This window comes from Salvelinus fontinalis, chromosome 32 (assembly GCF_029448725.1).
Source record: "Salvelinus fontinalis isolate EN_2023a chromosome 32, ASM2944872v1, whole genome shotgun sequence".
Classification (NCBI taxonomy): Eukaryota; Metazoa; Chordata; class Actinopteri; order Salmoniformes; family Salmonidae; genus Salvelinus; species Salvelinus fontinalis.
The window spans coordinates 40,722,741-40,748,016 of NC_074696.1; the positions used below are offsets into that span (position 1 = coordinate 40,722,741).

Sequence of the window (25,276 nt, forward strand, 5' to 3'; positions counted from 1 at the left end):
TGTTCATGGCAGTGCAAGTAGTTTTGATTTAATACATTCAATGACTCTGCTTCGTTTGGACTTTGTAACAGACGCCAGCAAAGTACGTCAACAGTACCCAGATTTCCCAGAAATGTTTGCACATGCTTTGTGTCTTGGGTAGCCTTGGTTATTCTGGGGATTTGTTATCTTGGGTCTCCTCAATGCATTAATTCACACACCCTTCCTTTCCCACACTGTGTCCCCACTATGACAGAATACGTACACATCACACACACATCGGGGTGCTTTGGACCACAGTGAAGTGATGAGGACCTGGTCATTTGTATCTGTTGATAGCCTGCCCTGAATCCTAGGGATGTCAGGGCACTGTCCATAATAGGGACTTGACTTTTGACCCTGGCCCTTTCACCACAGTATTCCCTTGGCCTCCCTCGCTGGCTGCCGATGAAGACATTCCTCCTCTATCTACTCACTCTTGGATTTCGGTTTTGTTTTCCTGAAAACACGGAGCGCTCTCCCAGATTGGAATTTTGACAGCTTTCGCAGAGTTTTTCACCATGTTGTGGCTATTTTTGGTGGGAGGAGAAAAGAACATTAGATATGATATATCACTTCATTCAATATGATAAAGTATGTAAACATCGAATTCTATTACCACCTAAATGGGATAAAACTACATTTACTAAAAAACTGGGAAATACAACCTTCGACATGTGTGATCAGCATTGTGAACGCCTGTGTTGTATAGTGGAGTGATGGACAGTGAGAATCCTGTGCTGTCTGTTGTTTACCGTCGTGCAGGGGAGATGGGAATAGACTTAGTGTTTACAGGGGCAGGGCTACCACACAAACCTCAGGTCACAGAGCTTGTAAACCGATCCTCGTAGTCTGAGCACATCCTCTGTACTGGGGTCCCTTTCTGCCTTACACACACACACACACACACACAGAGAGAGAGAGAGAGAGAGACTCGTCCATACACACACATTCCTCTGCAGTCTCTGTGAGGGGCAGGCTCAGACTGTGCTGGAAGCCCGGTGCTGTTCTGTAGTGAGCCTCGCTCCAGTCGTTGAGTCACAGAGGGAAACCAGAGCAGAGACGGAGGAGGAAGAGCAGAGCAGAGACACAAGAGGAGGTCTGACGACACTATCTGTATGCACTGACACTCATATTCAATACATGTAGACAGACATGCACGTGCTGCGTTGACGTAGTGTAAGCAAGGATCATCTATATAAGCATACAAGCTGTCGCGGTGCAACACGTGTATGTGGTGAGCCCTGGACGACTGACTTCTGGCTGACTTGTGACCGGACTTACAGCACTCCAGCGATGCCCTCCAGAACTTCTCACAGTAGGAGGTCCAGCACGGGGATGGGCGACACATATTCTACATCGACTGGGATCCTTATAGCGCTCTGATTCTACTCCAGCCAAAGAGAATACTGGCCCAAGACTGACCGCTAAACGGAAGAAAATCCAGAATCCAACGATACAAGGACTTTACTTTTCAACCTTTCCCCCAGGCTGATATGATGTTGTGGAACACGTTTTCCGGCCACTTGCTTTCCTTGGCAGCCCTGCTGGTGGCAGTAAGCTGTGGTGGGGGGGAGCAGAGAAAAGGGACAGATGGCAGTGCCAGCAGCACAGGACAGGGCAGCACAGGTGGCATCACCGGGAGCAGCAGTAGTAGTACTAGTAGTGAAAGTAGTAGTGGTAGTAGTAGCAGCAGTAATCGGAGGTACCACAGAGTCCAGCATGGACAGTGCACCTACACCTTTATCCTACCTGAGGGCGACGGCAGCGGAGGGAATTCATGCCGACAAGGGAAAGCCGCGACCCAGTTTAACAGCGCCAATGCGCTGCAGAGAGACGCTCCACCACTGGAACAGGACTTCGCCTCCCAGAAGATCCAACACCTGGAGCACGTCATGGAGAACTACACTCAGTGGCTGCAGAAGGTAAGTGAGAAGTGGTCACACTGTCACAACTTTAGACGAACACAGGTGTTCTTTTATGTTGACTTTCTGATTTTTTCCCCTGGTGTTTCGTGACACCTTTAAAGTGACGTGTGTTTGAGACTGATGTTCTCCGGCTTTCAATTAGAGTTTTCTTGTGTTTGTCTTAATTCATGTCCTTACCGCATTGTCAGGGATACGTCCGTGTTCATATTGGCTGGAACTGTGTTCTACGAGACTTTTATTAATGGTTTAAGATCTTGGAGCGGATCTTGCATTGGTGATTGCTCATTATGACAAATGTAAAACTTGGTGAGCAAATCTCATACAGAAGCCTACGATACTGAATGAGGGTCCTATTAATCTGGTTAAAAGCCTTTGTGCGACTGTCACATACCAACAAATAACCAACATCCATATATAATTGAAATCCACAAAGCTGTTTCATTACCTAACTGTCTGTATTAACCACTGATCTATTTGTGTACGATCAGTACTCAGTACTTCTCCGAAAATCTCCGTGCTCCCTGAGCAAATTCCAAAGACGTCCAGTTACGTGCCGCGCTGCGTCCGTCACAAAGTGGTGGTAGTATTATGTTAGTCACCCAGAGTTCTCCAGTGTGCTGTCTCTTTAATGACAGGAAACCAATAAAGACCCCTGTGAGAGTGAGAGGGAAGAATGCTCCCTCTATGTACTGCTACCCAGGACTTCTCATTAGTCCAGACTGTAGCATTAGAATACAAAGAAAACAACTTAATGGGATAATCAGGAATTTTCAAAGTACATTATATTGATTGATGGACAGGATTTACTAACAGGAAAGACATTAAACAATATTTTTTTTATTTTATTAAAGGGGACATTTACTTGTTATTGAGAATGCATCTTCCATTTTCCCTTTTATATATTTTGCCGTTCAAAATTGTGTATCCATTTTTACTTCAACGCTCTGTATGCTTTTGAAGGGTAACCTTCAAATTGGAATCTCAACAGGCAAGGGCAGTTTTAAGATTTAAATAGAGGTTAAAGCAAATATGATGTTACAACTGGGTAAGGTAGAGTATCGCGGGAAACATAAATAATGATTTTGAAACGCAGTGCTCAGTGAACACAACTGGGAAAGCAATCAACAAATAAATATCCTTCTCATTGGGCTTGCCAAGAATTGTAGGCAAGGAAAATAAGCTGCGTACATTTCAAATTGAGTGTTGCTAATTTACCATCTATTAGGGGGTTAAGAGACAGATGCCTGTGGTGCATATGACTATGTCCAATCTGGTCTCAGAGCATTTTGTATTATTCTGAACGTAAATCGGTGAATTTAATTTAGTATGATATGTTATGTTTGGTATAGTTAACTAAGACAGATGGTTACTTAAGGCAAAAATGAAAGGAGGGTGGTTGGTAGGGGGGGATGGGTTGGTGTATGATACAAATGTCCAGCAACCCAAAGGTTGCGAGTTCGAATCTCATTACAGACAACTTTAGTATTTGAGATCATTCGCAATTTTTCAACTACTTACTATTTTTTTTAGCTACTTTGCAAGTTCTTAGCATGTTAGCTAACCCTTCACCTAAACTTAACCCTAACCTTAACCGTAACCCTACCCTAGCTAACGCTACCTAGAATGTGTAACATATCATACGATTAGCAAATTCCAACATGTTGTGCAAATTCGCAAGATATTGTACATTTATCAAATAAGTAGCATACAGTATCAGTCAATAGTTTGGACACACCTACTCATTCAAGGGTTTTTCTTTATTTTTACAATTTTCTACATTGCAGAATAATAGTGAAGACATCAAAACTGTGAAATAACACATATGGAATCATGTAGTAAACAAAAACGTGTTAAACAAATCAAAAAAATATTTTACATTTGAGATTCTTCAAAGTAGCCACGCTTTGCCTTGATGACAACTTTGCACACTCTTGGCATTCTCTCAACCAGCTTCATGAGGTAGTCACCTGGAATGCATTTAAATTAACAGGTGTGCATTGTTATAAGGTATTTTGTGGAATTACTTTCCTACTTAATGCGTTTGAGCCAGTCATTTGTGTTATGACAAGGTAGGGGTGATATACAGAAGATAGCCCTATCTGGTAAAAGCCCAAGCCTATATTATGGCAAGAACAGCTCAAATACGCAAAGACAAACGACAGTCCATCATTACTTTAAGACATGAAGATCAGTCAATACGGAAAATTTCTTTGAAGGACTTTGAAATTTTCTTGAAGTACAGTCGCAAAAACCATCAAGCGCTATGATGAAACTGGCTCTCATGAGGACTGCCACAGGAAAAGAAGACCCGGAGTTAACTCTACTGCAGAGGATAAGTTCATTAGAGTTACCAGCCTCGGAAATTGCAGCCCAAATAAATGCTTCACAGAGTTCAAGTAACAGACACAACTAAATATCAACTGTTCACAGAAGACTGTGTGAAGGAAACACGAGCAATGGCCATTAGACCGGTGGAAATCTGTCCATTGAGATGGTTTGGGATGAGTTGGACCGCAGAGTGAAGTAAAAGCAGCCAACAAGTGCTCAGCATATGTGGGAACTCCTTCAATAATTCCAGGTGAAGCTGGTTGAGAGAATGCCAAGAGTCTGCAAAGCTGTCATCAAGTCAAAGGGTGGCTACTTTGAAGAATCTCAAATATATTTTGATTTGTTGAACACTTTTTTGGTTACTACATGATTCCATATGTGTTATTTCATTCTACAATGTAGAAAATAGTCAACATAAAGAAAAACCCTTGAATGAGTAGGTATGTCCAAACTTTTGATTGAAAATCATAACATATCATACAAAATGGTGGATGGACATCCACAAATGAATACATACCATACGAAACTTACCAACTTGGATTTACATACAGAATAATACGAAATGCTCTGAGACCAGGTTGCGCCATCACGTCCTTTTCCTCCAACAAATGAAGACCTGTTATGTATTAGATATTGCAAATAATGAATGAGTCTTTTCATGGTGAGGTGTCATGTTCTTTTGCCTATGTCTGAGTAATGATTTGGTTGTAAAGCCAGCTAGGTGTTTAAGATCACAAATACGGTTTCACTGTGACGTTAATGAATTGTGAGGTCATCACTGATACCACTTGGCAACTGAATTGCTTTCCTTAGCTTTGAGACTTGAACCCTGTCTCTGAAAAGACAGATTGTCTCTCTGAAATGAATACATGAATCAAATAAACAAACTCTAAATTCGGAAAAGCAGCTCTGCTGTACTTTTCACAATATTGTGACTTTCCAATGAGATTAGTAAGGCCAATCTATGATGAATTGCTTAAATACATAATCGTTTATTTTTGTCTGTAAAATGTTGGCACAAAGTGAACAAATCATTTCACATAATGCACAGTGGATTGGAGATTACTCTGGAGTTGTGTGATTCATTTAACAGTCGTCAATACCCATTTGCATGCTGTGCCCTCTGCTTATTAGTAATAGGTGTAGCCTTTTAAAAGCAATTTGGGAAAGCTTCTCGACAGTTTTACCGCTTTTCATCTCGCTCTGAAACGTTATCTTTTCACTCCTCAGGTTGTGAGAAATAGTGGTTCTTTATAAATGACTCAATCTTACATTCCAATGAACTGTTGATTGAGTTCGTAGTTAGGAAAGTAGCAAATATGTTATTCCTTCTTACTGTATGCTGTATTTTTTTATTTGTATTATTTCACCTTTATTTAACTAGGCAAGTCAGTTAAGAACAAATTGTTATCTACAATTTCACTCTAGTAAAGCAAAAAGATACGGGTAAGTACATATCAATTCCCAAATAAATGTTTGGCTTTTGCTCAGAAACAGCACATATCACTATGCATCACTGGGTTTAAAACTGCTTTTAAACTTGAAACAAGCTGTGGGTTGTAAATGATTGGTGACCTACACTATATAAATTATGAAAAACTACTGGCATGCAAAATATTGTTCAGTGGAGAAAAATCACGTCACATATTTAGTACCACGTCTATACATTGTAAGAAAAGTATGTTGATTCAAAATACAATTGTAAGGCAACCAGCTGTAATAGGATGGTGAGTTTGCTCAACATTTGGGCATATAACTGAACGATCATACAGTGCCGTTAGAAAGTATTCAGACCCCTTGACCTTTTCCACATTTTGTTACGTACAGCCTTATTCTAAAATGGATTACAGAGTTTTTTCCCCTCATCAATCTACACACCATACCCCATAATGACAAAGCAAAAACAGGTTTTCAGAAATGTTTGCTAATTTACAAAAAAATATATATATATGATTATATTTATATAAATATTCAGACCCTTTACTCAGTACTTTGTTGAAGCACCTTTGGGTATGATGCTACAAGCTGGCACACCTGTATTTGGGGAGTTTCTCCTATTATTCTCCGCAGATCCTCTCAAGCTCTGTCAGGTTGGATGGGGAGCGTTGCCGCACAGCTATTTTCAAGTCTCTCCAGAGATGTTCGATTCAAGTCCGGGCTCCCGCTGGGCCACTCAAGGACATTCAGAGACGTATCCCGAAGCCACGCCAGCGTTGTCTTGGCTGTGTGCTTAGGGTCGTTGTCCTGTTGAAAGGTGAACCTTTGCCCCAGTCTGAGGTCCTGAGCACGCTAGAGCAGGTTTTCATCAAGGATCTCTCTGTACTTTGCTCCGTTCATCTTTCCCTCGATCCTGACTAGTCTCCCAGTCCCTGCCGCTGAATAACATCCCCACAGCATGATGCTGCCAGAGACATGCTTCACCGTAGGGATGGTGCCAGGTTTCCTCCAAACGTGACGCTTGGAATTCAGGCCAAAGAGTTCAATCTTGGATTCATCAGACCAGAATATCTTGTTTCTCATGGTCTGAGAGTCCTTTAGGTGCCTTTTGGCAAACTCCAAATGGGCTGTCATGTGCCTTTTACTGAGGAGTGGCTTACATCTGGCCACTCTACGATAAAGGCCTGATTGGTGGAGTGCTGCAGAGATGGTTGTCCTTCTGGTAGGTTCTCCTATCTCCACAGAGGAATTGTAGAGCTCTGTCGGAGTGACCATCGGGTTCTTGGTCACCTTCCTGACCAAAGCCCTTCTCCCCCGACTTTTCAGTTTGGCCGGGCGGCCAGTTCTAGGAAGAGTCTTGGTGGTTCCAAATTTCTTCCATTTAAGAATGATGGAGGCCAATGTGTTCTTGTGGACCTTCAATGCTGCAGAAAATGTTTGGTACCCTTCCCCAGATATGTGCCTTGACAGAATCCTGTCTCGGAGCTCTACGGATAATTCCTTTGACCTCATGGCTTGGCTTTTGCTCTGACATACACTGTCAAATGTGGGACCTTATATAGACAGGTGTGTGCCTTTCCAAATCATATCCAATCAATTGAATTTACCACAGGTGGACTCCAATCAAGTTGTAGAAACATCTCAAGGATGATCAACGGAAACAGGGCGCACCTGAGTTCAATTTCGAGTCTCAAAGCAAATGGTCTGAACACTTACTGTATGTAAATAAGGTATTTCTGCTTTTTATTGTTAATACTTTTTCAAAAATGTCTAAAAACCTGTTTTCACTTTGTCATTATTTGATATTGTGTGTAGATTGCTGAAGCTTTATATTGATTTAATCAATTTTAGAAGAAGACTGTAACGTAACAAAATGTGGAAAAGGTCAAGGGGTCTGAATACTTTCCAATTGCACTGTATATTCTCATGTTGAATTGAATGTTCACTCAATTTGAGCTGAGTTTGTTGAGTAAACACACTTTAATAGATTAGCTCAAATTCTTGTCCTTTTGAAGTCTGCTCAACTCACAGAATAATGCTGATTAAGCAATTGGTTAAATTGGCTTTTTTTTTTTTTTTTTACATTGTAGGCCTACTGTCAGGCCATCCTGTGTAGAAAAGAGTCTGAGTTCAAATCCCACTGAAATTGAATCTCACTGGTCTTTATCTTTGTTCAGTGGACTTCAACACACTATACAGCATACTATAGAAACAGTGCGGAATTCTCGACTAATGAGACCGCTGGCATAACTTTTCCACAAATGTATAAATGTGAGTGTGCGAAAGCATCTGCCATCACCACTAATACCATCATGTTTCTTCCCTGACACATTTGCGTTCTCTGCAGACCTCTGACATTTTTCATCTGAAGCGGGAAAAACGAAAGGGGGGAAAAAAGAAGGACAAAAAAAAACATGCATCCATCTTTAATATTCGGAAAGAACAACATTCAATAATCTTGTCAACAATAAAGTTGATTGATAAGAGAAGTTACAGTAACCAGTTGACACCTACATTGGGAAGAATTAGAAGAAACGTTTTACGAGGCAACCCTAAAACACACAGGGATAATTCCACCTAATTATGGACGTGCAGGAACATCGGGATGCAGTTAACATTTTTCATTGGACAGAAGATTAAGTGTCCCAGCCACTCTATCTATCTTAATCACGTAAAGCCTTGACTGCTTGTCGAGAGGAGAGCTGGCCCTAATGCTACACCAGCCACCCTGGTGAAAGAATCAACAAAGGATACCACACACACTCCCATGCATGGGCGCTTAACTGTTGGGGGTAGATGAAGCAAGCAGCTGTTTGGGAAGCGTTAGGCTGTCCCGATCATACCGTCTGAAATTCTGCTTGGCCCAGGGAAGAGCAGGCACTGATAACATTCCTGCCCAGTCAAAGGTGGCTTCTGTTTGTCTAAATATTACTTCTCCAGCAGACCTGTAAAGAAGGGGGAATTGGATCGGATTGTCTGTGATCTTTGGGTATTTGTTGCTGGAAACTAGCCACTTAATACATCCCCACTCCAGGCTATTGCTGCAGGGCTTGGGGACGTGTGCCTGGTCAGTTGTAGAGGAAAGATCATTAAGGTTGCCTTTCAAAAAAAACAAAACATTAAATCCTAGTTAAAATGACTTGGGGTGAGATGTGTTGTATCACTCACCTGATCACTTCCAGATGCGTTCAACGTTTGAAAGATATAAATCACCGACAGGAGAGATACACTCAAGATTCCCTTTCTACTTCCTCAACATTTAAAGGACAACTCAAGTCATTGGAACTTGGACGAAGGTCCATTTTGAGGAGCCAAAAAAAACCTTCTGCCTCTAGGGAGTGAAAGTGATAGATCTTCACACTTTGACTTTGGTGCAGACAGTAGAAAGGGTTTCAAACCAATGTTTCTTCAGAGGGAGGCATTGCCAGAATAAGCTGTTGAAGTTAAAACGAGAGACAAAATCCTCTGTCCCACAGTGCTATCCCTGTGAAATTCCCATTGCTGTGCCTTTAAACTGAACACGGCCATGCTGGTTAGTGTAAATACAGGGGTTAATGGATGTACTACATGGTTAATACAGCGGAAGGCTGAATATTTCTATTCGTTATGCTATTAGAAGGCCACACAGCATGCCTAAAGAGCCAAGGAAAGACCAAGCTATTTTAGGGGTGACTTCCTCTGTATCAAAGTACATTTTTGCTGATATTGCGGGCCAAAACTAACAATCGGATGATGCATAGATTTAGTGGACATGCACCAGACTTAGAAGCGCTTCCTTCCTGTCCAGCACAAAACTTATAAGACCACAAAAATAGCAGAACGCGTTGTTCTATTCTGCTACTGCTTCCATAAATTAATCTTTGCCTCCTTTGCACTAGCAGAGAAGGTGAAAAGAGAACAGAGCTTTCTTCTCAACATGTCAAGGGAATAAGGAAGTCCATTACGACAGTGCCACAGTATTTCCACATGGATGTGAACACTGAGGACAACATGGTTAATGTTCTTGATTTTCAGGAAAGGGGCATTTAGTATGTTTGTCACAGTCAATATGGCATCTCACTTAGTTTCAAACTCTTTTTCCAGGAATCATATTTCGTTGTGGTCATCAGCCTCGAACCTGTTAGAACTTTTGATATTGGGCAGAAAAGTCCTTAACTTTATACTACAGTTATGCAACCCGAAATTAATGGTGGAGTTAATTTCTCTGTAATGTTACCCGTGGTCTGGAGAGGCTCTCTGAGAGGCATCATGGGTACATGTGGTTAAACTTCCTGCATTCATTTTAACGAATCACTCTCTGGTGGGCGCTTTGTGCAGGATTTATCTAGCTTTAATTGCTATATTATTTTTGTATTTGGTAAGGTGTGTCAGGCTTTTGTTATATAACCCTCAAAGACATGTCACTTAGTGCTCTGCACTCATTAGTTTCTGTGTTGAATGAATTGAGAATATACTGCATTATGTTTGGGTTTCCTTCTGTCCCTGATTGTTTCTTCTTTCTTCCTGGGTTTACCACAGGTATTATAAATTAAGGGCTAGGCGCCCGTCACCTGTCGACAACTTCCGGAGAAGTTGGACCGTGCGCAGTTCAAATAAATAATCATAAATATTATGGATATTAACCATCTAGGTACATATAAGTCTCTTATATCAGTTAAAAGTTTAAATTATTGTTAATCGAACTACATTGTCTGATTTACAATAGGCTTTACAGCGAAAGCATGCCATGCGATTGTTTGAGGACGGCGCCTCACATCAAAATAATATTCAACCAGCACAGGCTTCGTAAAATCACAAATAGCGATAAAATATTCACTTACTTTTTGAAAATCTTCCTCTGATTTGCAATCCAAAGGGGCCCAGCTACAACATGCATGGTCGTTTTGTTAGATAAAATCCTTCTTTATATCCCAAAAAGTCAGTTTAGTTGGCTCCATCGATTTGAGTAATCCTGCAGAGAAAGGAATCCAAAAAGCTACTGCTAAACTTTGTTAAAACAAGTCAAAATATGTTTCTATTTAATCATTTAATCCTAATTAATTAACTAATTAAACTATTAGACTTCATACGGAAAGAAGTATGTTCAATAGAAAAGCAAAATAAGCAAGTGTGCGTCCTCTTCGTCGCACGCGCACAGACTGATTTCCAACTCTGACTCCCAGTACCAAAACTCCAAATTCTTCCTAGTTTGGGAAGAAACAAGCCTGAACCCTTGAACGAAGACTGTTGACATCTAATGGAAGCCATAGGAATTGCAATCTGGGAGCTGGAATTGCATATGACCCATAGCTTTCCATTGGAAGAGCATGGTCCCTCTCAAAAAAAATTCTGTTTGGTTTTTCTTTGGATTTTCTCCTACCATATCAATTGTGTTGTAGTCTCATACATTATTGTAACAGTACTGCAAACTTCAAGGTGTTTTCTATCCAATGGTACCAATTATATACACATCCTGGCTTCTGGGCCTGAGTAACAGGCAGTTTACTTTGGGCACGTCAGTCAGACAGGAGGTGGAGAAAAATAAACCCTGGCTTGAAGAAGTTTTAAAGTGAGTGTGCTGCAGCATGTCACTCAGGTGATATGGATAATTTTACCATATAGGCCTAAACTGTATATCAGGAAACTACTATTTTGAAACAGTTAGTGGCATTTGACCTTGTTTTGAATAAGAATTAAGTATGACATGCCTGTGAGAGGAATTAACATAAATAATGTTGTTTTGGGAAAGCAAGTGGAAGTTGTTGTGCTTGTGATTAGAAGTAATACTGTAGCTTGCGAGCATTGTCGAACGTAGTCCATAGTTCAATGCCCTGGCAAATGCCTTTCTATGACACGGGTGAGTGATTTTGACCCAAATGAAAGATAGTTGCCATTTTTATATTGTGGAATTGGAATACCATACAATACTATAAATGTGATTGTTCGGTCAGTGGTCAAATAAATTCTGCTATCACAGTTTACTACAACATATCATTACTGAATTTGGAATCCAGCTGTGATAAGAATGGCGTATCCCTGGTTTCTATTATTTATATATGACATAGGCTATAACTCACGTCACAGTTTTTCTGCCCTGTTAAGTTTCTGTCATCTTTCTCAGAACTTATCCATCGGGTAGCCCGTTCTGGTTCATTTCAGTCCTGTAGAATTCCACCAGGCCCTACAAGAGTCTGCCTTTATATAATTGTATACAGCTTTTTTTCTTTTTTTCATGCCGGTCTATGCTTTCTATTTCTGTTTTCTGGCATGCGGCAGAAAAGCAAGAGACCGTTGAGCCGTTGTTTCTTTGTATCTCTTTTTGGGTTCAGCCAATCTTTAAGTTCACTGTAGAGTTTCATCGTCTACAAAATCCATCGGAATTCTCTCCCATCTGACAATTATTCATCTGAGAGATAAGGCTGACTCCGAGGAGTCGGGGTAAATTCCTGAAGCATCCCCATACACTGCCATTGAGCTCTAATCCCCTTAGAGGTTGTGTCCTACAGATGTTCCATTGTGAGTGGCTGCCTTTGTCTGTCAGCACTGGGGGCCGCTTGCCAAAGTTCCAAAGGACACCATTTCACCTTATCTGAGAGTTCAGCTTCTTAAACCTCTCCATGATTACAAATCAAAACATCACAATTGGGGATGAAAGAGAGCAATGGAATAGTTTCAGTTGAAGCGGAGAGGCTTTGAATAAATGAACAGAAACAGCAGATAACTATCAAGTCATCAAAGCAGACGCCCTGTGGGATACCGAGTGAAGAGAAGCAAGTGAAGGTGGGGAGAGAGGGAAAGAGTGTGGGAGATATTGGGCAACAGATAAACATTTTCACTCCCTCACAACCAGAGTTGGATCTGTACATGATGAACAGCCCAGTTTTCCTTCTCTCACTCTGTTCTTGTGCCGTTGTTGTCATATATTACGTCGGACTTCCATGAGAACTATTTGCAATGACCTCACTCATTTATGTATCCCATGTCTTTGGTGTGGGTGAGGCTTAGGGAAAAGTTGCTTGATGAAGAACTTGTTTGCGGTCCATATTTAATGATATATTAACATGCTGTTTGAAACGGCACAATACGGTAGGCCACTCGCAACTCCGTCCAGTTCGGTGGGTGGTTTCGTCTTACGAGTGGGACGTGTTTGGGTCATGCTTTAACAGTTTAGAGCTGTGATTGGCGTGACACCTCATCCACACCCCTCACACACACACACACACGTTACATTAACAGCTCTGGAGAACAACTTAACCTTGTAGAGCACTGTGTTTGCCTTGTCTGGGACCCAAGCCAGGCTTCTCACATTCCACACAATACCAGGGCTGTGGCTGGCAGAGTCAACTGAAGATAGTGTGCTTGCCCCATTCCCCCTTTTCTCCCCTTATCACATAATATCAGACCTCTGCTTAAAATAGGTCAATCCGCAGTACACCCCAACTTTTTAAAGAGAAGAACTGTACTCAATGTAGTCTCAATCACCCTTATGATAGAGCCCTAGCAGGCTTTGTTGGGTCAGGATAAGACTGACCTCTTGTACTATCAAACTGTAAGTGTTTCAGGGATAAACGGATCGTTTCAGCAAGAGGTGTAACAGTAGTCGAGTGTATGGATTCAGAAACTACCAGACTGATGCAGACCACCACCAGAGAGTCACTCAACGAGACAGGCCCAGAACACACGTCTGCAGCTGGAAAAAGAATGGAGCTCTAAGCCTGTTAAGTCATAAATGGGTGCAGATGTTTGTATGAGTGGACTTATCTGCCGGGGGGAGATGCAGGCTGGGGTTGCGGGGGGTTAATCCTCAGCAGGTCTGGAGGGGCGGCGCTTGGATAGACTGGAGGAGCATGGGATGAGATTCAGTCTGACTAATGGTGGTCTATACTGTAGAAGGTCAGGTGGGATCTGCCTCTGTTACCACTCAGAACTCGTTCACCGAGCTTGAAACAATATGCACTGAGTTCTCAAACGTCTTAACGTATCGTAGTGCATGTCATCGTGTCAATCTGCCTGACAATTTTGTTTTGTTTTACTTTATTTGACCATTTCTTTTCTTTTTTACTATTCAGGACATTTCAATAGTGTTATGTTGCAGGTGACTACTGCAAGTCACGTGGTCTCAATTTAAGAGGAATCAAAAGCATTAAAAAATAGGACTCTCAGCTATTACATAATGATGTTGGAGTATTCTATTCTATTTTGCTGTAACCATAGTCTAGCGCAGGGGTCTCCAACCGTTTCTAGCATGAGAGCTACTTATGTAAAATGAAAAGTAGTAAGCTACTCATTTTTTCTAGCTTTCAAATAGCCACATTATTTTCTTCTTCTCTCCCCTGCAACTCCTCCCAAGGTCCTTACTGTACAAGAGAAAGTAGTGCACTATGTTTTCTGTCAATATACCTGGTCAAATAATGGTCAATAAACAACTCTAGCCATTAGCATCCATTTTCCCTTCGTTACACTGGTATGAGCTGAGGTCAGGGGCCCGAGATTTTTCCCCCCCAAATTATGTTTGATATTTTCCCAAATGATACTTTCTCAGTTTTATTTTCCACACTCAAAATTACAATTGTTCATACAGAAACAACGAAATTGGATGTTCTGAGTCCATGCCAATGCTTAAATCACATCAGACGACCCGTTTTTTATATAGGTCTGGAAGAAAACTAACACATTTAGATTTTTGAGTGTAATCCCCCTTTAATTGCACATCTGGCCCTTTAATTGTGCATTTAGTGAGTGAGGAATGTGCCTTCTAATGTGCAGGTCTAACGACGGTTCTGTACTGCTGCTGCTCATTTCAAGGTTTGCAAATAACAAATCAGGTAAGCCTACTTCGCCGGTAACATTTCATGGATACGGTTTTGGGAACAGTATTTCTGTCAACCAACCCACAAGACAGTTGTGACTATATGGATTGATAGACAAACGCATGCACCACAGACAGACGGGGGCAATTTTGCTGTAAATTAATTAGCAAATATTGTGTTAGCTTTGGCTTTTTAAACCAATAGTGGCTAATCAGGGGTGGGATAATGTCAAAGTTGCGTTAATTAGATAGAAGCTAGGTGCTTGCGGTGTATAATACTTGCGAGATTTGTTTATGACAGTTTGCAGAGGAACACATGAAAATGGCATGTACTTTCAGAATTGCTTGGCGAGCAAGGCTACTCAGAGTTGGGCTAAAAGATACTGGTAGCTCGCAATTGACCTGTTGGAGACCTCTGGTCTAGCGGAAAGGATCCCTACGCATCCCTTATCCTTCAGCTCAGTCTGGGGATAATGCACCTACCCTACTTGTCTTTGGGGTGCGCTGGTTTCGATCATCTAATCTCTCCCCTGCTTGTCACCATGTGTATACACACTTCTTCTGCACTTCAGTCTCAGAAAGCAAAAATAAACAGAGATCCAGCCAGATGAAAGCCCGGGGATATGGCGACATTGTGCTGCGTATCCTCTGGGTGCCTGCTGCTCTGCTCTGGGCCCTCAGAGGAGGCAGAGCTGTAAGAGACTGGAGAGGACCACGCTGGGTTATGATGATGTTACAGGGTTCAAACAGAGCTCTACTGTTCAGGTCTGGTCTGGTCTGCCTGGGGATCTTCCATATGATATGACTATGAGCTTCCACAGCTCCAAGGGTGGGGTTTTGCTCGAAGGGAACTGCATTCTCTCCACGTTGACATGTAGATTGCAGGTTAGCCAAAGCAAAGTGGGATGAATTAGTCAGTGTTATTACTTTACAAGACTTGACCTCTGAGTTGTTGGTTGGGATGTGAAACTAGCTATAACAGTGCAGAAACATTGGGATATCTTCTTAAGGTTTGTGACTTTTTTTATTATTACAGACATTTTCATCTGTGAAAGAGACACACGGCCTCAGCAGTCATTAGCATCCATTTTCCCTTCGTTACACTGCTACGAGCTGAGGTCAGACCAAAGCAGTTCCATCTGGTGAGGGCTACTGTACCTCTTCCTGCTGCTTTGTTTTCATTCCACTGTTGTTCAGCATGCACCGTAACTGAGGGAAAAGGGGCTGTTCCGAGCCACTGCCTCTGCGGCCTCCATGCCATTGACCCCCTGTGCCGCCCCCCTTCCGCCCCATACTACCCCGGGGCACGATGACGACCGCTGTCAGCACAGACGCATGACATCAAAGCCCCCTGTCCAGAATCCAGACCCACACAGCTACAGATGATGCATGGTCCAGTCTCACCCACACTGTGAGATGAAGCAAAGAAGTGCCTCATAATTTAGACCTGATGTAACAGTGTGGCTCGTTGTGTGATGTATACATAGAAACGAAAGGGGGGCTCGGGTTTGACTTGGGATGTTGGGTAACCCTGGATGACTAGAGAATTTCTAAACGTTCGCCTCTTTAGCGGGATGTTAGTGGGGAAGATAAACATGGACGTGACGCTGAATGTAACAATCGCTGTCATTAAATGGCCATTTATTTGATTAGACGAGGCAGCAGTTCTGATAGATGTTTAGCTGCCTCTGGTAGTGAGGGAATATAGTAGTTATTACTATGTTATGAGAAACCCCTACCATATTCACCAACGTTGAGATTGCACACATACCAAATGTATTATGGTTTTCTGGCTATCTTGAGGCAAACCAATTCCACCTAGGTCTGAAATGTGCTGGAAGAGAGAGAGATACTCTGAATGTTTGGATTTAATCACCCACCTCCCGTGGGTTGGTATTCCTTTGTGTTCTAGGGCTAGGAAGATTGAAAGGGCAGTGCCAAAGTGATTACTCAGCCATTATCGGCCACATTCCTACTTGGACTGAAACCCAGTGGAAACTTTCCCATGTTTGAGAGAATCACTAGCTCAATTCCTCGGAAAACTGCCCTGGTACTGTGGGTCCAAGTCCTCCGAGCAGAGTTCAATTTGTTTGGTTGTTTGGTTCTCTTTCCGCATTCCCATGTCTTGGATGAATGCGTGTTTCTTCTCCCAAACGTCCAGATACACATAATTAATTGGGGTAATTTGAGGGCCTGCTTTGACATAAGAGAGCTCCTTGTAACTCAAGGATTTGTGAAAATATACATCCCGACACAATGACGGCTGCAAAATATTTATTTTCACTCTCGATGAAATCACACGAATGATGCTAAGTAACCTGAGCTCAACAGAAGGAAGCAAAACAGTAAAATATGGTTATTACAATGATAGCCTATAATTCAATTCTATGTTGATTAATATACATAGTGAACATGTTAGGATGTATTAATAGACTATTACTGTTCTTAATCTAGTTTTCGGACTGGGTAAAAACACCAATTTATTCCCATTTCTGAGATTCATCAGTGTCTTGCCACTGGAATATGGTCATATAAGATAGCCAAATAATCCTTGTCTAGACCAACGCTACAAATTCATTTTCAGAGTCTTGATTGTAATAACAAACAAACCTTCCACATCACAGTACCCAAATCAAAAAGAGAAAAGTCAACATTTCAGTTGGACAAGATCCCTCCGGCTGTTCGGAGAGGGGAGCTGAAAATCAAAGCAAACACGTTCTCCGTCCCTCTTTTCATGTTTTGAGTAAGTTCATGTTTATAAGGCAGGATATCAAAAATTAATTGCTTCTTGGTTATGTTAACTTCTTCTTCTTGTGAAATTGGCTCTTATTTTTGACGTTTTACCCATCTGTCATTGCCTGGGAAGTGATAGTAGCTTGTTACCTTGGTTGCCCAGGATGTGTTTCGTTTAGTACATGATGCTGACTGTTGAAGACCTTGAATTGATGTCTGAGTTTTATATAAATAGATTGGGATAAATTATTCCAATCACATAAGAATGAATGTAAGACCATATTTCCCTAAGGGAACAGAACATATTTGTCCGTCACACGTTCAGATTTAGTTTGACTTTTCTCAGGCTTTTTTCCCATTTATAAATGTTTCACCTTTGTCTCGGCTTTATAAACTTTAGAACCTTTAATCTGATTCAAGTTGCGCTAAATGTTACTGTCCATGTACGTGATCTATAGTTTGTGTTACTAAAACTTGAAATGCACATTTGTGGCCTGCTGGAGGTCATTTTGCAGGGCTCTGGCAGTGCACCTCCTTGCACAAAGGCGGAGGTAGCGGTCCTGCTGCTGGGTTGTTGCCCTCCTACGGCCTCCTCCACGTCTCCTGATGTACTGGCCTGTCTCCTGGTAGCGCCTCCATGCTCTGGACACTACGCTGACAGACACAGCAAAACTTCTTGCCACATCTCGCATTGATGTGCCATCCTGGATGAACTGCACTACCTGAGCCACTTGTGTGGGTTGTAGACTCCGTCTCATGCTACCACTAGAGTGAAAGCACCACCAGCATTCAAAAGTGACCAAAACATCAGCCAGGAAGCATAGGAACTGAGAAGTGGTCTGTGGTCACCACCTGCAGAACCATTCCTTTTTTGGGGGTGTCTTACTAATTGCCTATAATTTCCACCTTTTGTCTATTCCATTTGCACAACAGCATGTTACATTTATTGTCAATCAGTGTTGCTTCCTAAGTGGACAGTTTGATTTCACAGAAGTGTGATTGACTTGGAGTTACATTGTGTTGTTTAAGTGTTCCCTTTATTTTTTTGAGCAGTGTATAAAGTATTTCACAATCTGCCCTAGAATCTGCCCTAAAATCCTTCAGTCCAATGAGAAAAATAGTCTGATATTTTGATTTTAATAAACAGTGCTACAGTGTCTGTACTTTTCTCATGATCGTTTTGTTTAGATAATTCTACTAACGGATTTTATGTAGGATCTCTCCAGGTATTCCAAGATGCACTGGCTCCTCTGCGCTTGTCCTTCACAGAAATCGTGTACAATGGTTCAGGTTCGAGTTGTTACAGAACAGTAATACGTGCCAACCTACAAGCACGCCCCGTTCCACCACGGCAGGCCACCTTTCCATTCCCAGGTTCAAGCTCCACAGATTTGGCAACAGGGCCTTCTCCAGGGTTGCTCCTAGGCTCTGGGAACTCCCTCCAGCCATCCGTTACTCTGAGACCATCACCATCTTTCAGTTCCTCCTAAAGCCCCAGCTCTCCCCAATTGTAAAGCGATTCTTATGTGGCAACAATTTGAAATTGTGTTTTTTACATTGTATAAAAATAGAGGCTCGGAGCTAGAACAGTATATATCCTACATTACAGTTGAGGAACAATGGCAAAGTAATTCTACTTTGACAGTTGTTAAACTTGTAGCCCCACTTTTGAGAAAATGGGCCTTGAATGTTTTGGTACATTTACTGGAGAGGTCTTCTTTGTCACCCATTTCAGCATCCTTCACATGCTCTTAAGCCTTAGCCCCACCCATCTCTTTAAGGATTCACATGCATGACATCAGCAGCCTGGTGGTCCAAAATAGCATAACTGGTGTATTTTAACACCAATAAACCCATCCGTTTAAAAATACATTTTGTATATGTCAATCTAGCAAACCAGGCAACTAAACAATGTTTTGGTTTGTTTCTAGCTTGTTAGCTAGCTATTGTTAAATTAGCTGGTTAGCCAGTTCAAATAATGACCACATCATATAGCTGAAAACATCTTACTTTCGCTAATTTGTATTCATTATTACAGGAAAATAAACTCACAACAAGATCGTTCTTTACAAGTTAACGGCAAGCTAATTACAAAAAATAGCTAACGAAATAAAACCAGGGCATTCTACCAGAAGAATTTTAAAATTGGAACACTGTCTCGTTGGCCTAACTTTAGATTCTAATTTGACTTGGTGTTGGTCATGTTGTTCTTCACATTACCGTTAGCTAGCTAGCTAACATTAGGCTATAACTAGCAATGCAAATGGCTCTGAGAAACGAATAATAATACTACACAGATCATACATGCAACGATAGCTATCGAGCCAGCTAACATTAGCTAGCTAGCTAACAGAATGCTTTAACTGGCAATGAAAACGACTTTGACAAAATCAGAAACGTATAATATCTGAAAATGTAGCTAGCTAGACTCTCTTACATGGATGAATGCTTCTCCCTTTCTGTCACGGTTGCCATAGTTGCACGGCCTTAGTTTGAAGATGTAACACGGAGACAGGTGTTTTATACAACAGCCTTCTGTGTGTTCTTTTTTTGACTCCCTCCGCATATTTGCAATCAAACACGAGAATTTTTTCCATCTCATTAGATATCATACTCTGCTTCCACCGGTCATTTCACTGATTTCAAAACTCTGTCCTCCAGAAAGTAGAGAGCAACACAGTTATTCGCGATGTCTTTCAAAAAAGCTGCGTTAGAAAGGATTACCTACACATACTGTAGCCCTTTGTTATAGACAGAAGCTCGCTACATGGCAGACCAATCCGCTCATCTCTCGGCATGTCCAGCCCATCCATTATCTCAGCCAATCACTCGAAGGTTCCGATCTTTTTCTGTGGCTAAACCAACTAGGCTTGTAATTTGAACAATTTTATTTGTATTAACATATGGCATACACGTTTGTTGTTAAAAGGCACATAAAAGTTAACATGTTCCATAAGGCATTTCTGCAAAAAAACACATTTTAATAAAACAAATAAATGTTTACGTTCAAATGCCTCTCCTGTGAAGTAGTGACGTGTGACATACTCCTAGTTTCTTGAAACAAGTCATATATAAGTCCCATGTATTATTATTATTATTATTAAACATAGTGACAATTTAATAATGTGAAAGAAACTTTATTTCGATTTTTTGTTTATGCATTACATTTTTTAATGTCTGGTAAATGGACCTTGCAAATGGAAGAGAGATGTAGTGTGTTAAATCAAATTGAGAAAATTCTGAAAGTGAATTTTCCAAATTAGTTCCTGAAAATGTCAGATATTTACCTCTTTCCTTACATGATTTGGGAAGGAAATAATCTTATTAGATTAGTAAATTAAATTGGATAATCTGAATTTTCCAAAACGCATTAAAAAAATAGCAACCAATCGGATTTGGAAATCCTTATTTTCCTTACTGCACAAGAACGTAAATCAGATAGATTTTAGGGAGTTTTGTAAACAAAAGAAAACGGCAAATCTCTAGAAGTCTTCACCAGTGGGCACGATTTTCACTGTTGTGAAAAGGTTGAGCCTAGGAGCCTTTGATGGACGGAAAGAGGTGCATGGGCTCTACAGTACTTGCCAAATTACTTTGGGCACTGGTTTTATATGCAATGATTTGGTTTGGGGATGGCTGGTTTGGTTTTAGATTGTGTACACAAGACTAATTATGTCCTTGGAATAGGATAACGAAATCAACACAACAGCATCCCGACAGAAAGAGAGAGAAACACAGAGGGGAGTTGTGGGTCCTGGCAGTAGACTGGTTGGATAGAGTGTGACTCCCATGGGGCTCTGGTCAAAAGTAGTGCACTATATGGGGGGGAGACAGAGCGAGAGGCATTGCGTCGCGATTTGATAAATGCCTGGTAGCTAGCCGTGAGGGTAAAGGTTGTAGAGGTTAACTGTGAGTTCAGCCTGAGTTTCTCTCCTAATTCCTATCGTCTCAGTGTCTCAGTCGCTGTCTCATAGGGACTTACAGTGTCTTCAGAAAGTGTTCACACCCCTTTGACTTTTTCCACATTTTGTTGTGTTACAGTCTTTTTTTTGTCACTGGCCACCATTGTTCGGGGGAAATCCAATACATCACATTACTGAGTACCATTCTCCATATTTTCTAGCGTAGAGTGGTGGCTTCATCATGTTATGGGTATGCTTTTAATCGTTTAGGACAGGGGATTTTTCAGGATAAAAAGAAACGGAATTGAGCTATGCACAGGAAAAATCCTAGTGGAAAACATGGTTCAGTCTGCTTTCCAGCAGATACTGGGAGATTAATTCACCTTTCAGCAGGACAATAACCTAAAACACAAGGCTAAATCTACACTAGAGTTGGTTAAAACAAGAAGATAGTGAATGTTCCTGAGTGGCCGAGTTAAAGTTTTGACTTAAATCTACTTGAACATCTATGGCAAGACCTGAAAATGGTTGTCTAGCAATGATCAACAACGAATTTGACAGAGCTTGAAGAATTGTGAAAAGAATAATGGGCAAATGTTGCATAATCTAGATGTGGAAACCTCTTAAAGACTTACCCAGAAAGACTCACAGCTGTAATCGCTGCCAACGGGGATTCTAACATGTATTGACTCAGGGGGTTTAACAATTATCTAATCAAGATATACAGTATAAGTGTTTTATTTTTATTAATCTTTTTTCTTTTTTTTTCTTTTACATATGTTCGAATTTCTCTTCCACTTGGACATTACAGAGCAGTTTGTGTAGATCGCTGACAAAAAAATGTCAGTTAAATCTATTTTAATTCTACTAACAAAATGTGGGAAAAGTCTAGGAGTATGAATACTTTCTCAAGGCACTGTACTGTACGAACAACCCACTACATTTAGGCCGAAGCTGGGGCAATGAGACAGAGTTAAATATGTATGCTGTCTATTCAAAATGATATGCAACCTCAATTTACACAACCCTTAAAAGTCCTGGGCATTGAGTGAATTAATACCACAGGTTTCAGAGAGCATATTAATATGGATCTATCTGCACTGGCTCCATCTTGCACTGACCCTACACACACTCACTAGACTATATATACACACCATGTTCACATTAACTCACACACACTACATTGACACTCCGACACGAAACCCACACACATTCAAATACACTACATACGCACACACACACACACACACACACACACACACACACACACACACACACACACACATAACACGCACACGCATCCTGACAACACAAATGCACATACATACACATTACATACGCACACTCACACACTTTTACACTCATCATCTGCTGCTGCTATTCTGTTCTTTATTTTACTCTTATTATTAGCTGTCCTGATGCCTAGTCACTTTACCCTGCCTTCATGTACATATCTACCTCAAATACCTTATTATTATCTATCCTGATAACCAGTCACTTTACCCTGCCTTCATTTACATATCTACATCAAATACCTTATTATTATCTATCCTGATGCCTAGACACTTTAACCTGCCTTCATGTACATATCTACCTCAAATACCTTATTATTATTATCTATCCTGATGCCCAGTCACTTTACCCTGCCTTCTTGTACATATCTACCTCAAATACCTTATTATTATCTATCCTGATGTCTAGTCACTTTACCCTGCCTTCATGTACATATCTACCTCAAATACCTTATTATTATCTATCCTGATGCCTAGTAACTTCACCCTGCCTTCATGTACATATCTACCTCAAATACCTTATTATTATCTATCCTGATGCCTAGTCACTTTACCCTGCCTTCATGTACATATCTACCTCAAATACCTTATTATTATCTATCCTGATGCCTAGACACTTTACCCTGCCTTCATGTACATATCTACCTCAAATACTGTACCTCGTACCTTAGCACATTGATCTGGTACTCCCTAGTTCCATTCTTGTGCATTTTATTTTATTCCTCTTGTGTTACTATTTTTCCAGTTGTATACGGCGCATGTGACAAATAATATTTAATTTGACTTTTGCTGTCGTTTTTGGCGATAAGAAGGCGTTAGCACATTTGCTGGCACCGTTCTCAAGGTGCCCTGTGTTATAGAGCGAGGTGCTAATTGACAGCAATAGCTCCTTTACCGTATCCATTAAAGGCTCTTCAGAGGGTTGGGTCCCGTCAGTGGGAGAGACTACCCCAGACCACCACAGAGCCAGAGATAAGCAAGGCTACAACAGAGCACTACCAGTAAGTATTAAAACAGTCCAGGCCTACTGTCTGTCTTGTAGCGCCGCCTGCACCAGGGCTGTTTAGAAAACAAGCTCTCAAGTCTAACCGTGTCCATCCCTCCTCTTGGCTAGAAAGCCTGCAAATGTCAACTGTCGGGAAAATGGTAAACATTATAGCAATCCGTCACAATGATGTAAGGGAGTATCGGGTTATTTTGCTTCTAGGAACAGCTAGGAAGCCTCTACTACAATATCAAGGGAAATATTCTTGGTCACGTATAGCCATGGATTTTCTCTTCTTCGTATAGTCATGTATTGTCTTATGAAAGAATAGTGTTCTACTTCACAACATAACCAGGACGGTGGACCGTTTCCTAAATGTTTGCCCTTTTTCAATGATAAACTGTCCCTCTGGTCTGAGCCTCATGATCCTTGCTTTCGCGTCGTCTTTCTTTTTGTTCCACACAGCTGAAAACAGATTGTTTTATCATTAACTGGGAGCCGTAACTCATTTCCCACAGCTCATAAAGCTGCTAAATGACTAAGACAGGCCTGTACACGCAGCTACAGTGGCTTTTGCGACCCACTTAATGCCGCAAAGGAACCTTGGAAGCCGTGGCGAGGGGGTCAGCGTGTCAGGCAGTGTTGTTAGTGAAGCTACGGGCGGTCTAGACGTACCCAAGGCCCTCCAGACCAGAACTCCTTAAACCTTTATGCGTTTTTGTTAAGTAGCAGTTTGGGGAACATAAAGTTCTGTTTATGTGGCTCTCACTTAGCTAACGGCGATTATGTAAAAGGACGGCAATATTTAGTGGTTCACAGAGCAAGGCTATTATTATTGCACCTTCTGGAATGTCACAAAGAATACATCTTACTTGGTCACCTCGAAAAGCGACGGGTAAAAGAGAGTTTAATATGTGATGTGTCGTTACTTTCATGGGAAGAGGTGTTACGTTTGAATTTCTTTCCGGTTTCAAACTGTCAAATGTTTGCGCTTCACGTTGATTATGAAGTGACAGTGTTCTTGACAAGGACACAAACATTTTTTAACTTCTTGTAGAAAAAACATAGTTGAAGACAGCAAAACATCATGTATGAACATGACAAAGATTCAGATTGTCTAGATTCGGACACGACGATGAATGGATTTTTGAGAAGCCTACTGAGGCAAGAACTTGTGATGATATATTGCTCAAACTGGTCTGCAGGGGAACTAAACATTGCACATAGCAAAATAAAGAAAACAGACTTGTAAATCTGCTCTGTTTTTCCTTATTATAGACGTACTAACATTTATAACATGTTACCGTAATATAGCATGTGTAAGTAATAAGCAATGCGTAAATCAGTCACACAACCCCTATCACCTTTATGCTCAGTGGCTCTGATAATGATACACAGTCTAGGTCAGAGGTTAAACCTGACACCATAGTTATGGCTGACCTCAACTTACTTGGACTGACCCCCAGCTGGTGGGCTGTGTGTGGAGTTTAACCAAGTGCTCCGGCTGCTGCTAAGCCAAGATGTACTGGTCCCAAACATGGTTCTCCTGACTCGGATAATAGCCCAGATTCCTCTCTATCAAATGTGAATTTCTATTAAAGAATCAAAATGATTAATTGGCCAACAGCTATTTGTATGTTGCATTTAGATGGAGCATGGTGGGTTTCTTTGAGTAGTTTCTATTTGAATTACATTGCTGAATTTGAGTGCATTTTTAGGCTAACTTGTGTTTCTTGTCTGGTCAGATGTCAAGGAGAATCAGACTTTGGCATTTGGCCAGCTCCGCATACATATCGTGCACTTTTACTTATTTCATCATCGCTTTCCCAATTCCCGACAAGTGTGTGGCTCTCTACTCACTTTCT

The 25,276-nt window shown here is 41.2% G+C and overlaps 1 protein-coding gene across 2 annotated transcripts in view; it reads left to right on the forward strand.

Annotated features, from left to right (window-relative positions):
* The first annotated feature begins 691 nt into the window (after positions 1-691).
* LOC129831343 (angiopoietin-1-like) overlaps positions 692-25,276 on the forward strand; it is a 66,097-nt gene continuing 41,512 nt past the window's right edge. Inside the window, exon 1 of one of the 2 annotated variants that reach the window (XM_055894673.1) lies at positions 692-1,943. In XM_055894673.1, the coding sequence (XP_055750648.1) occupies positions 1,515-1,943 (429 nt within the window). In that variant the 5' untranslated portion in view covers positions 692-1,514. The remainder of the gene's footprint in view (positions 1,944-25,276) is intronic. The other variant, XM_055894672.1, reaches the window with a different exon arrangement.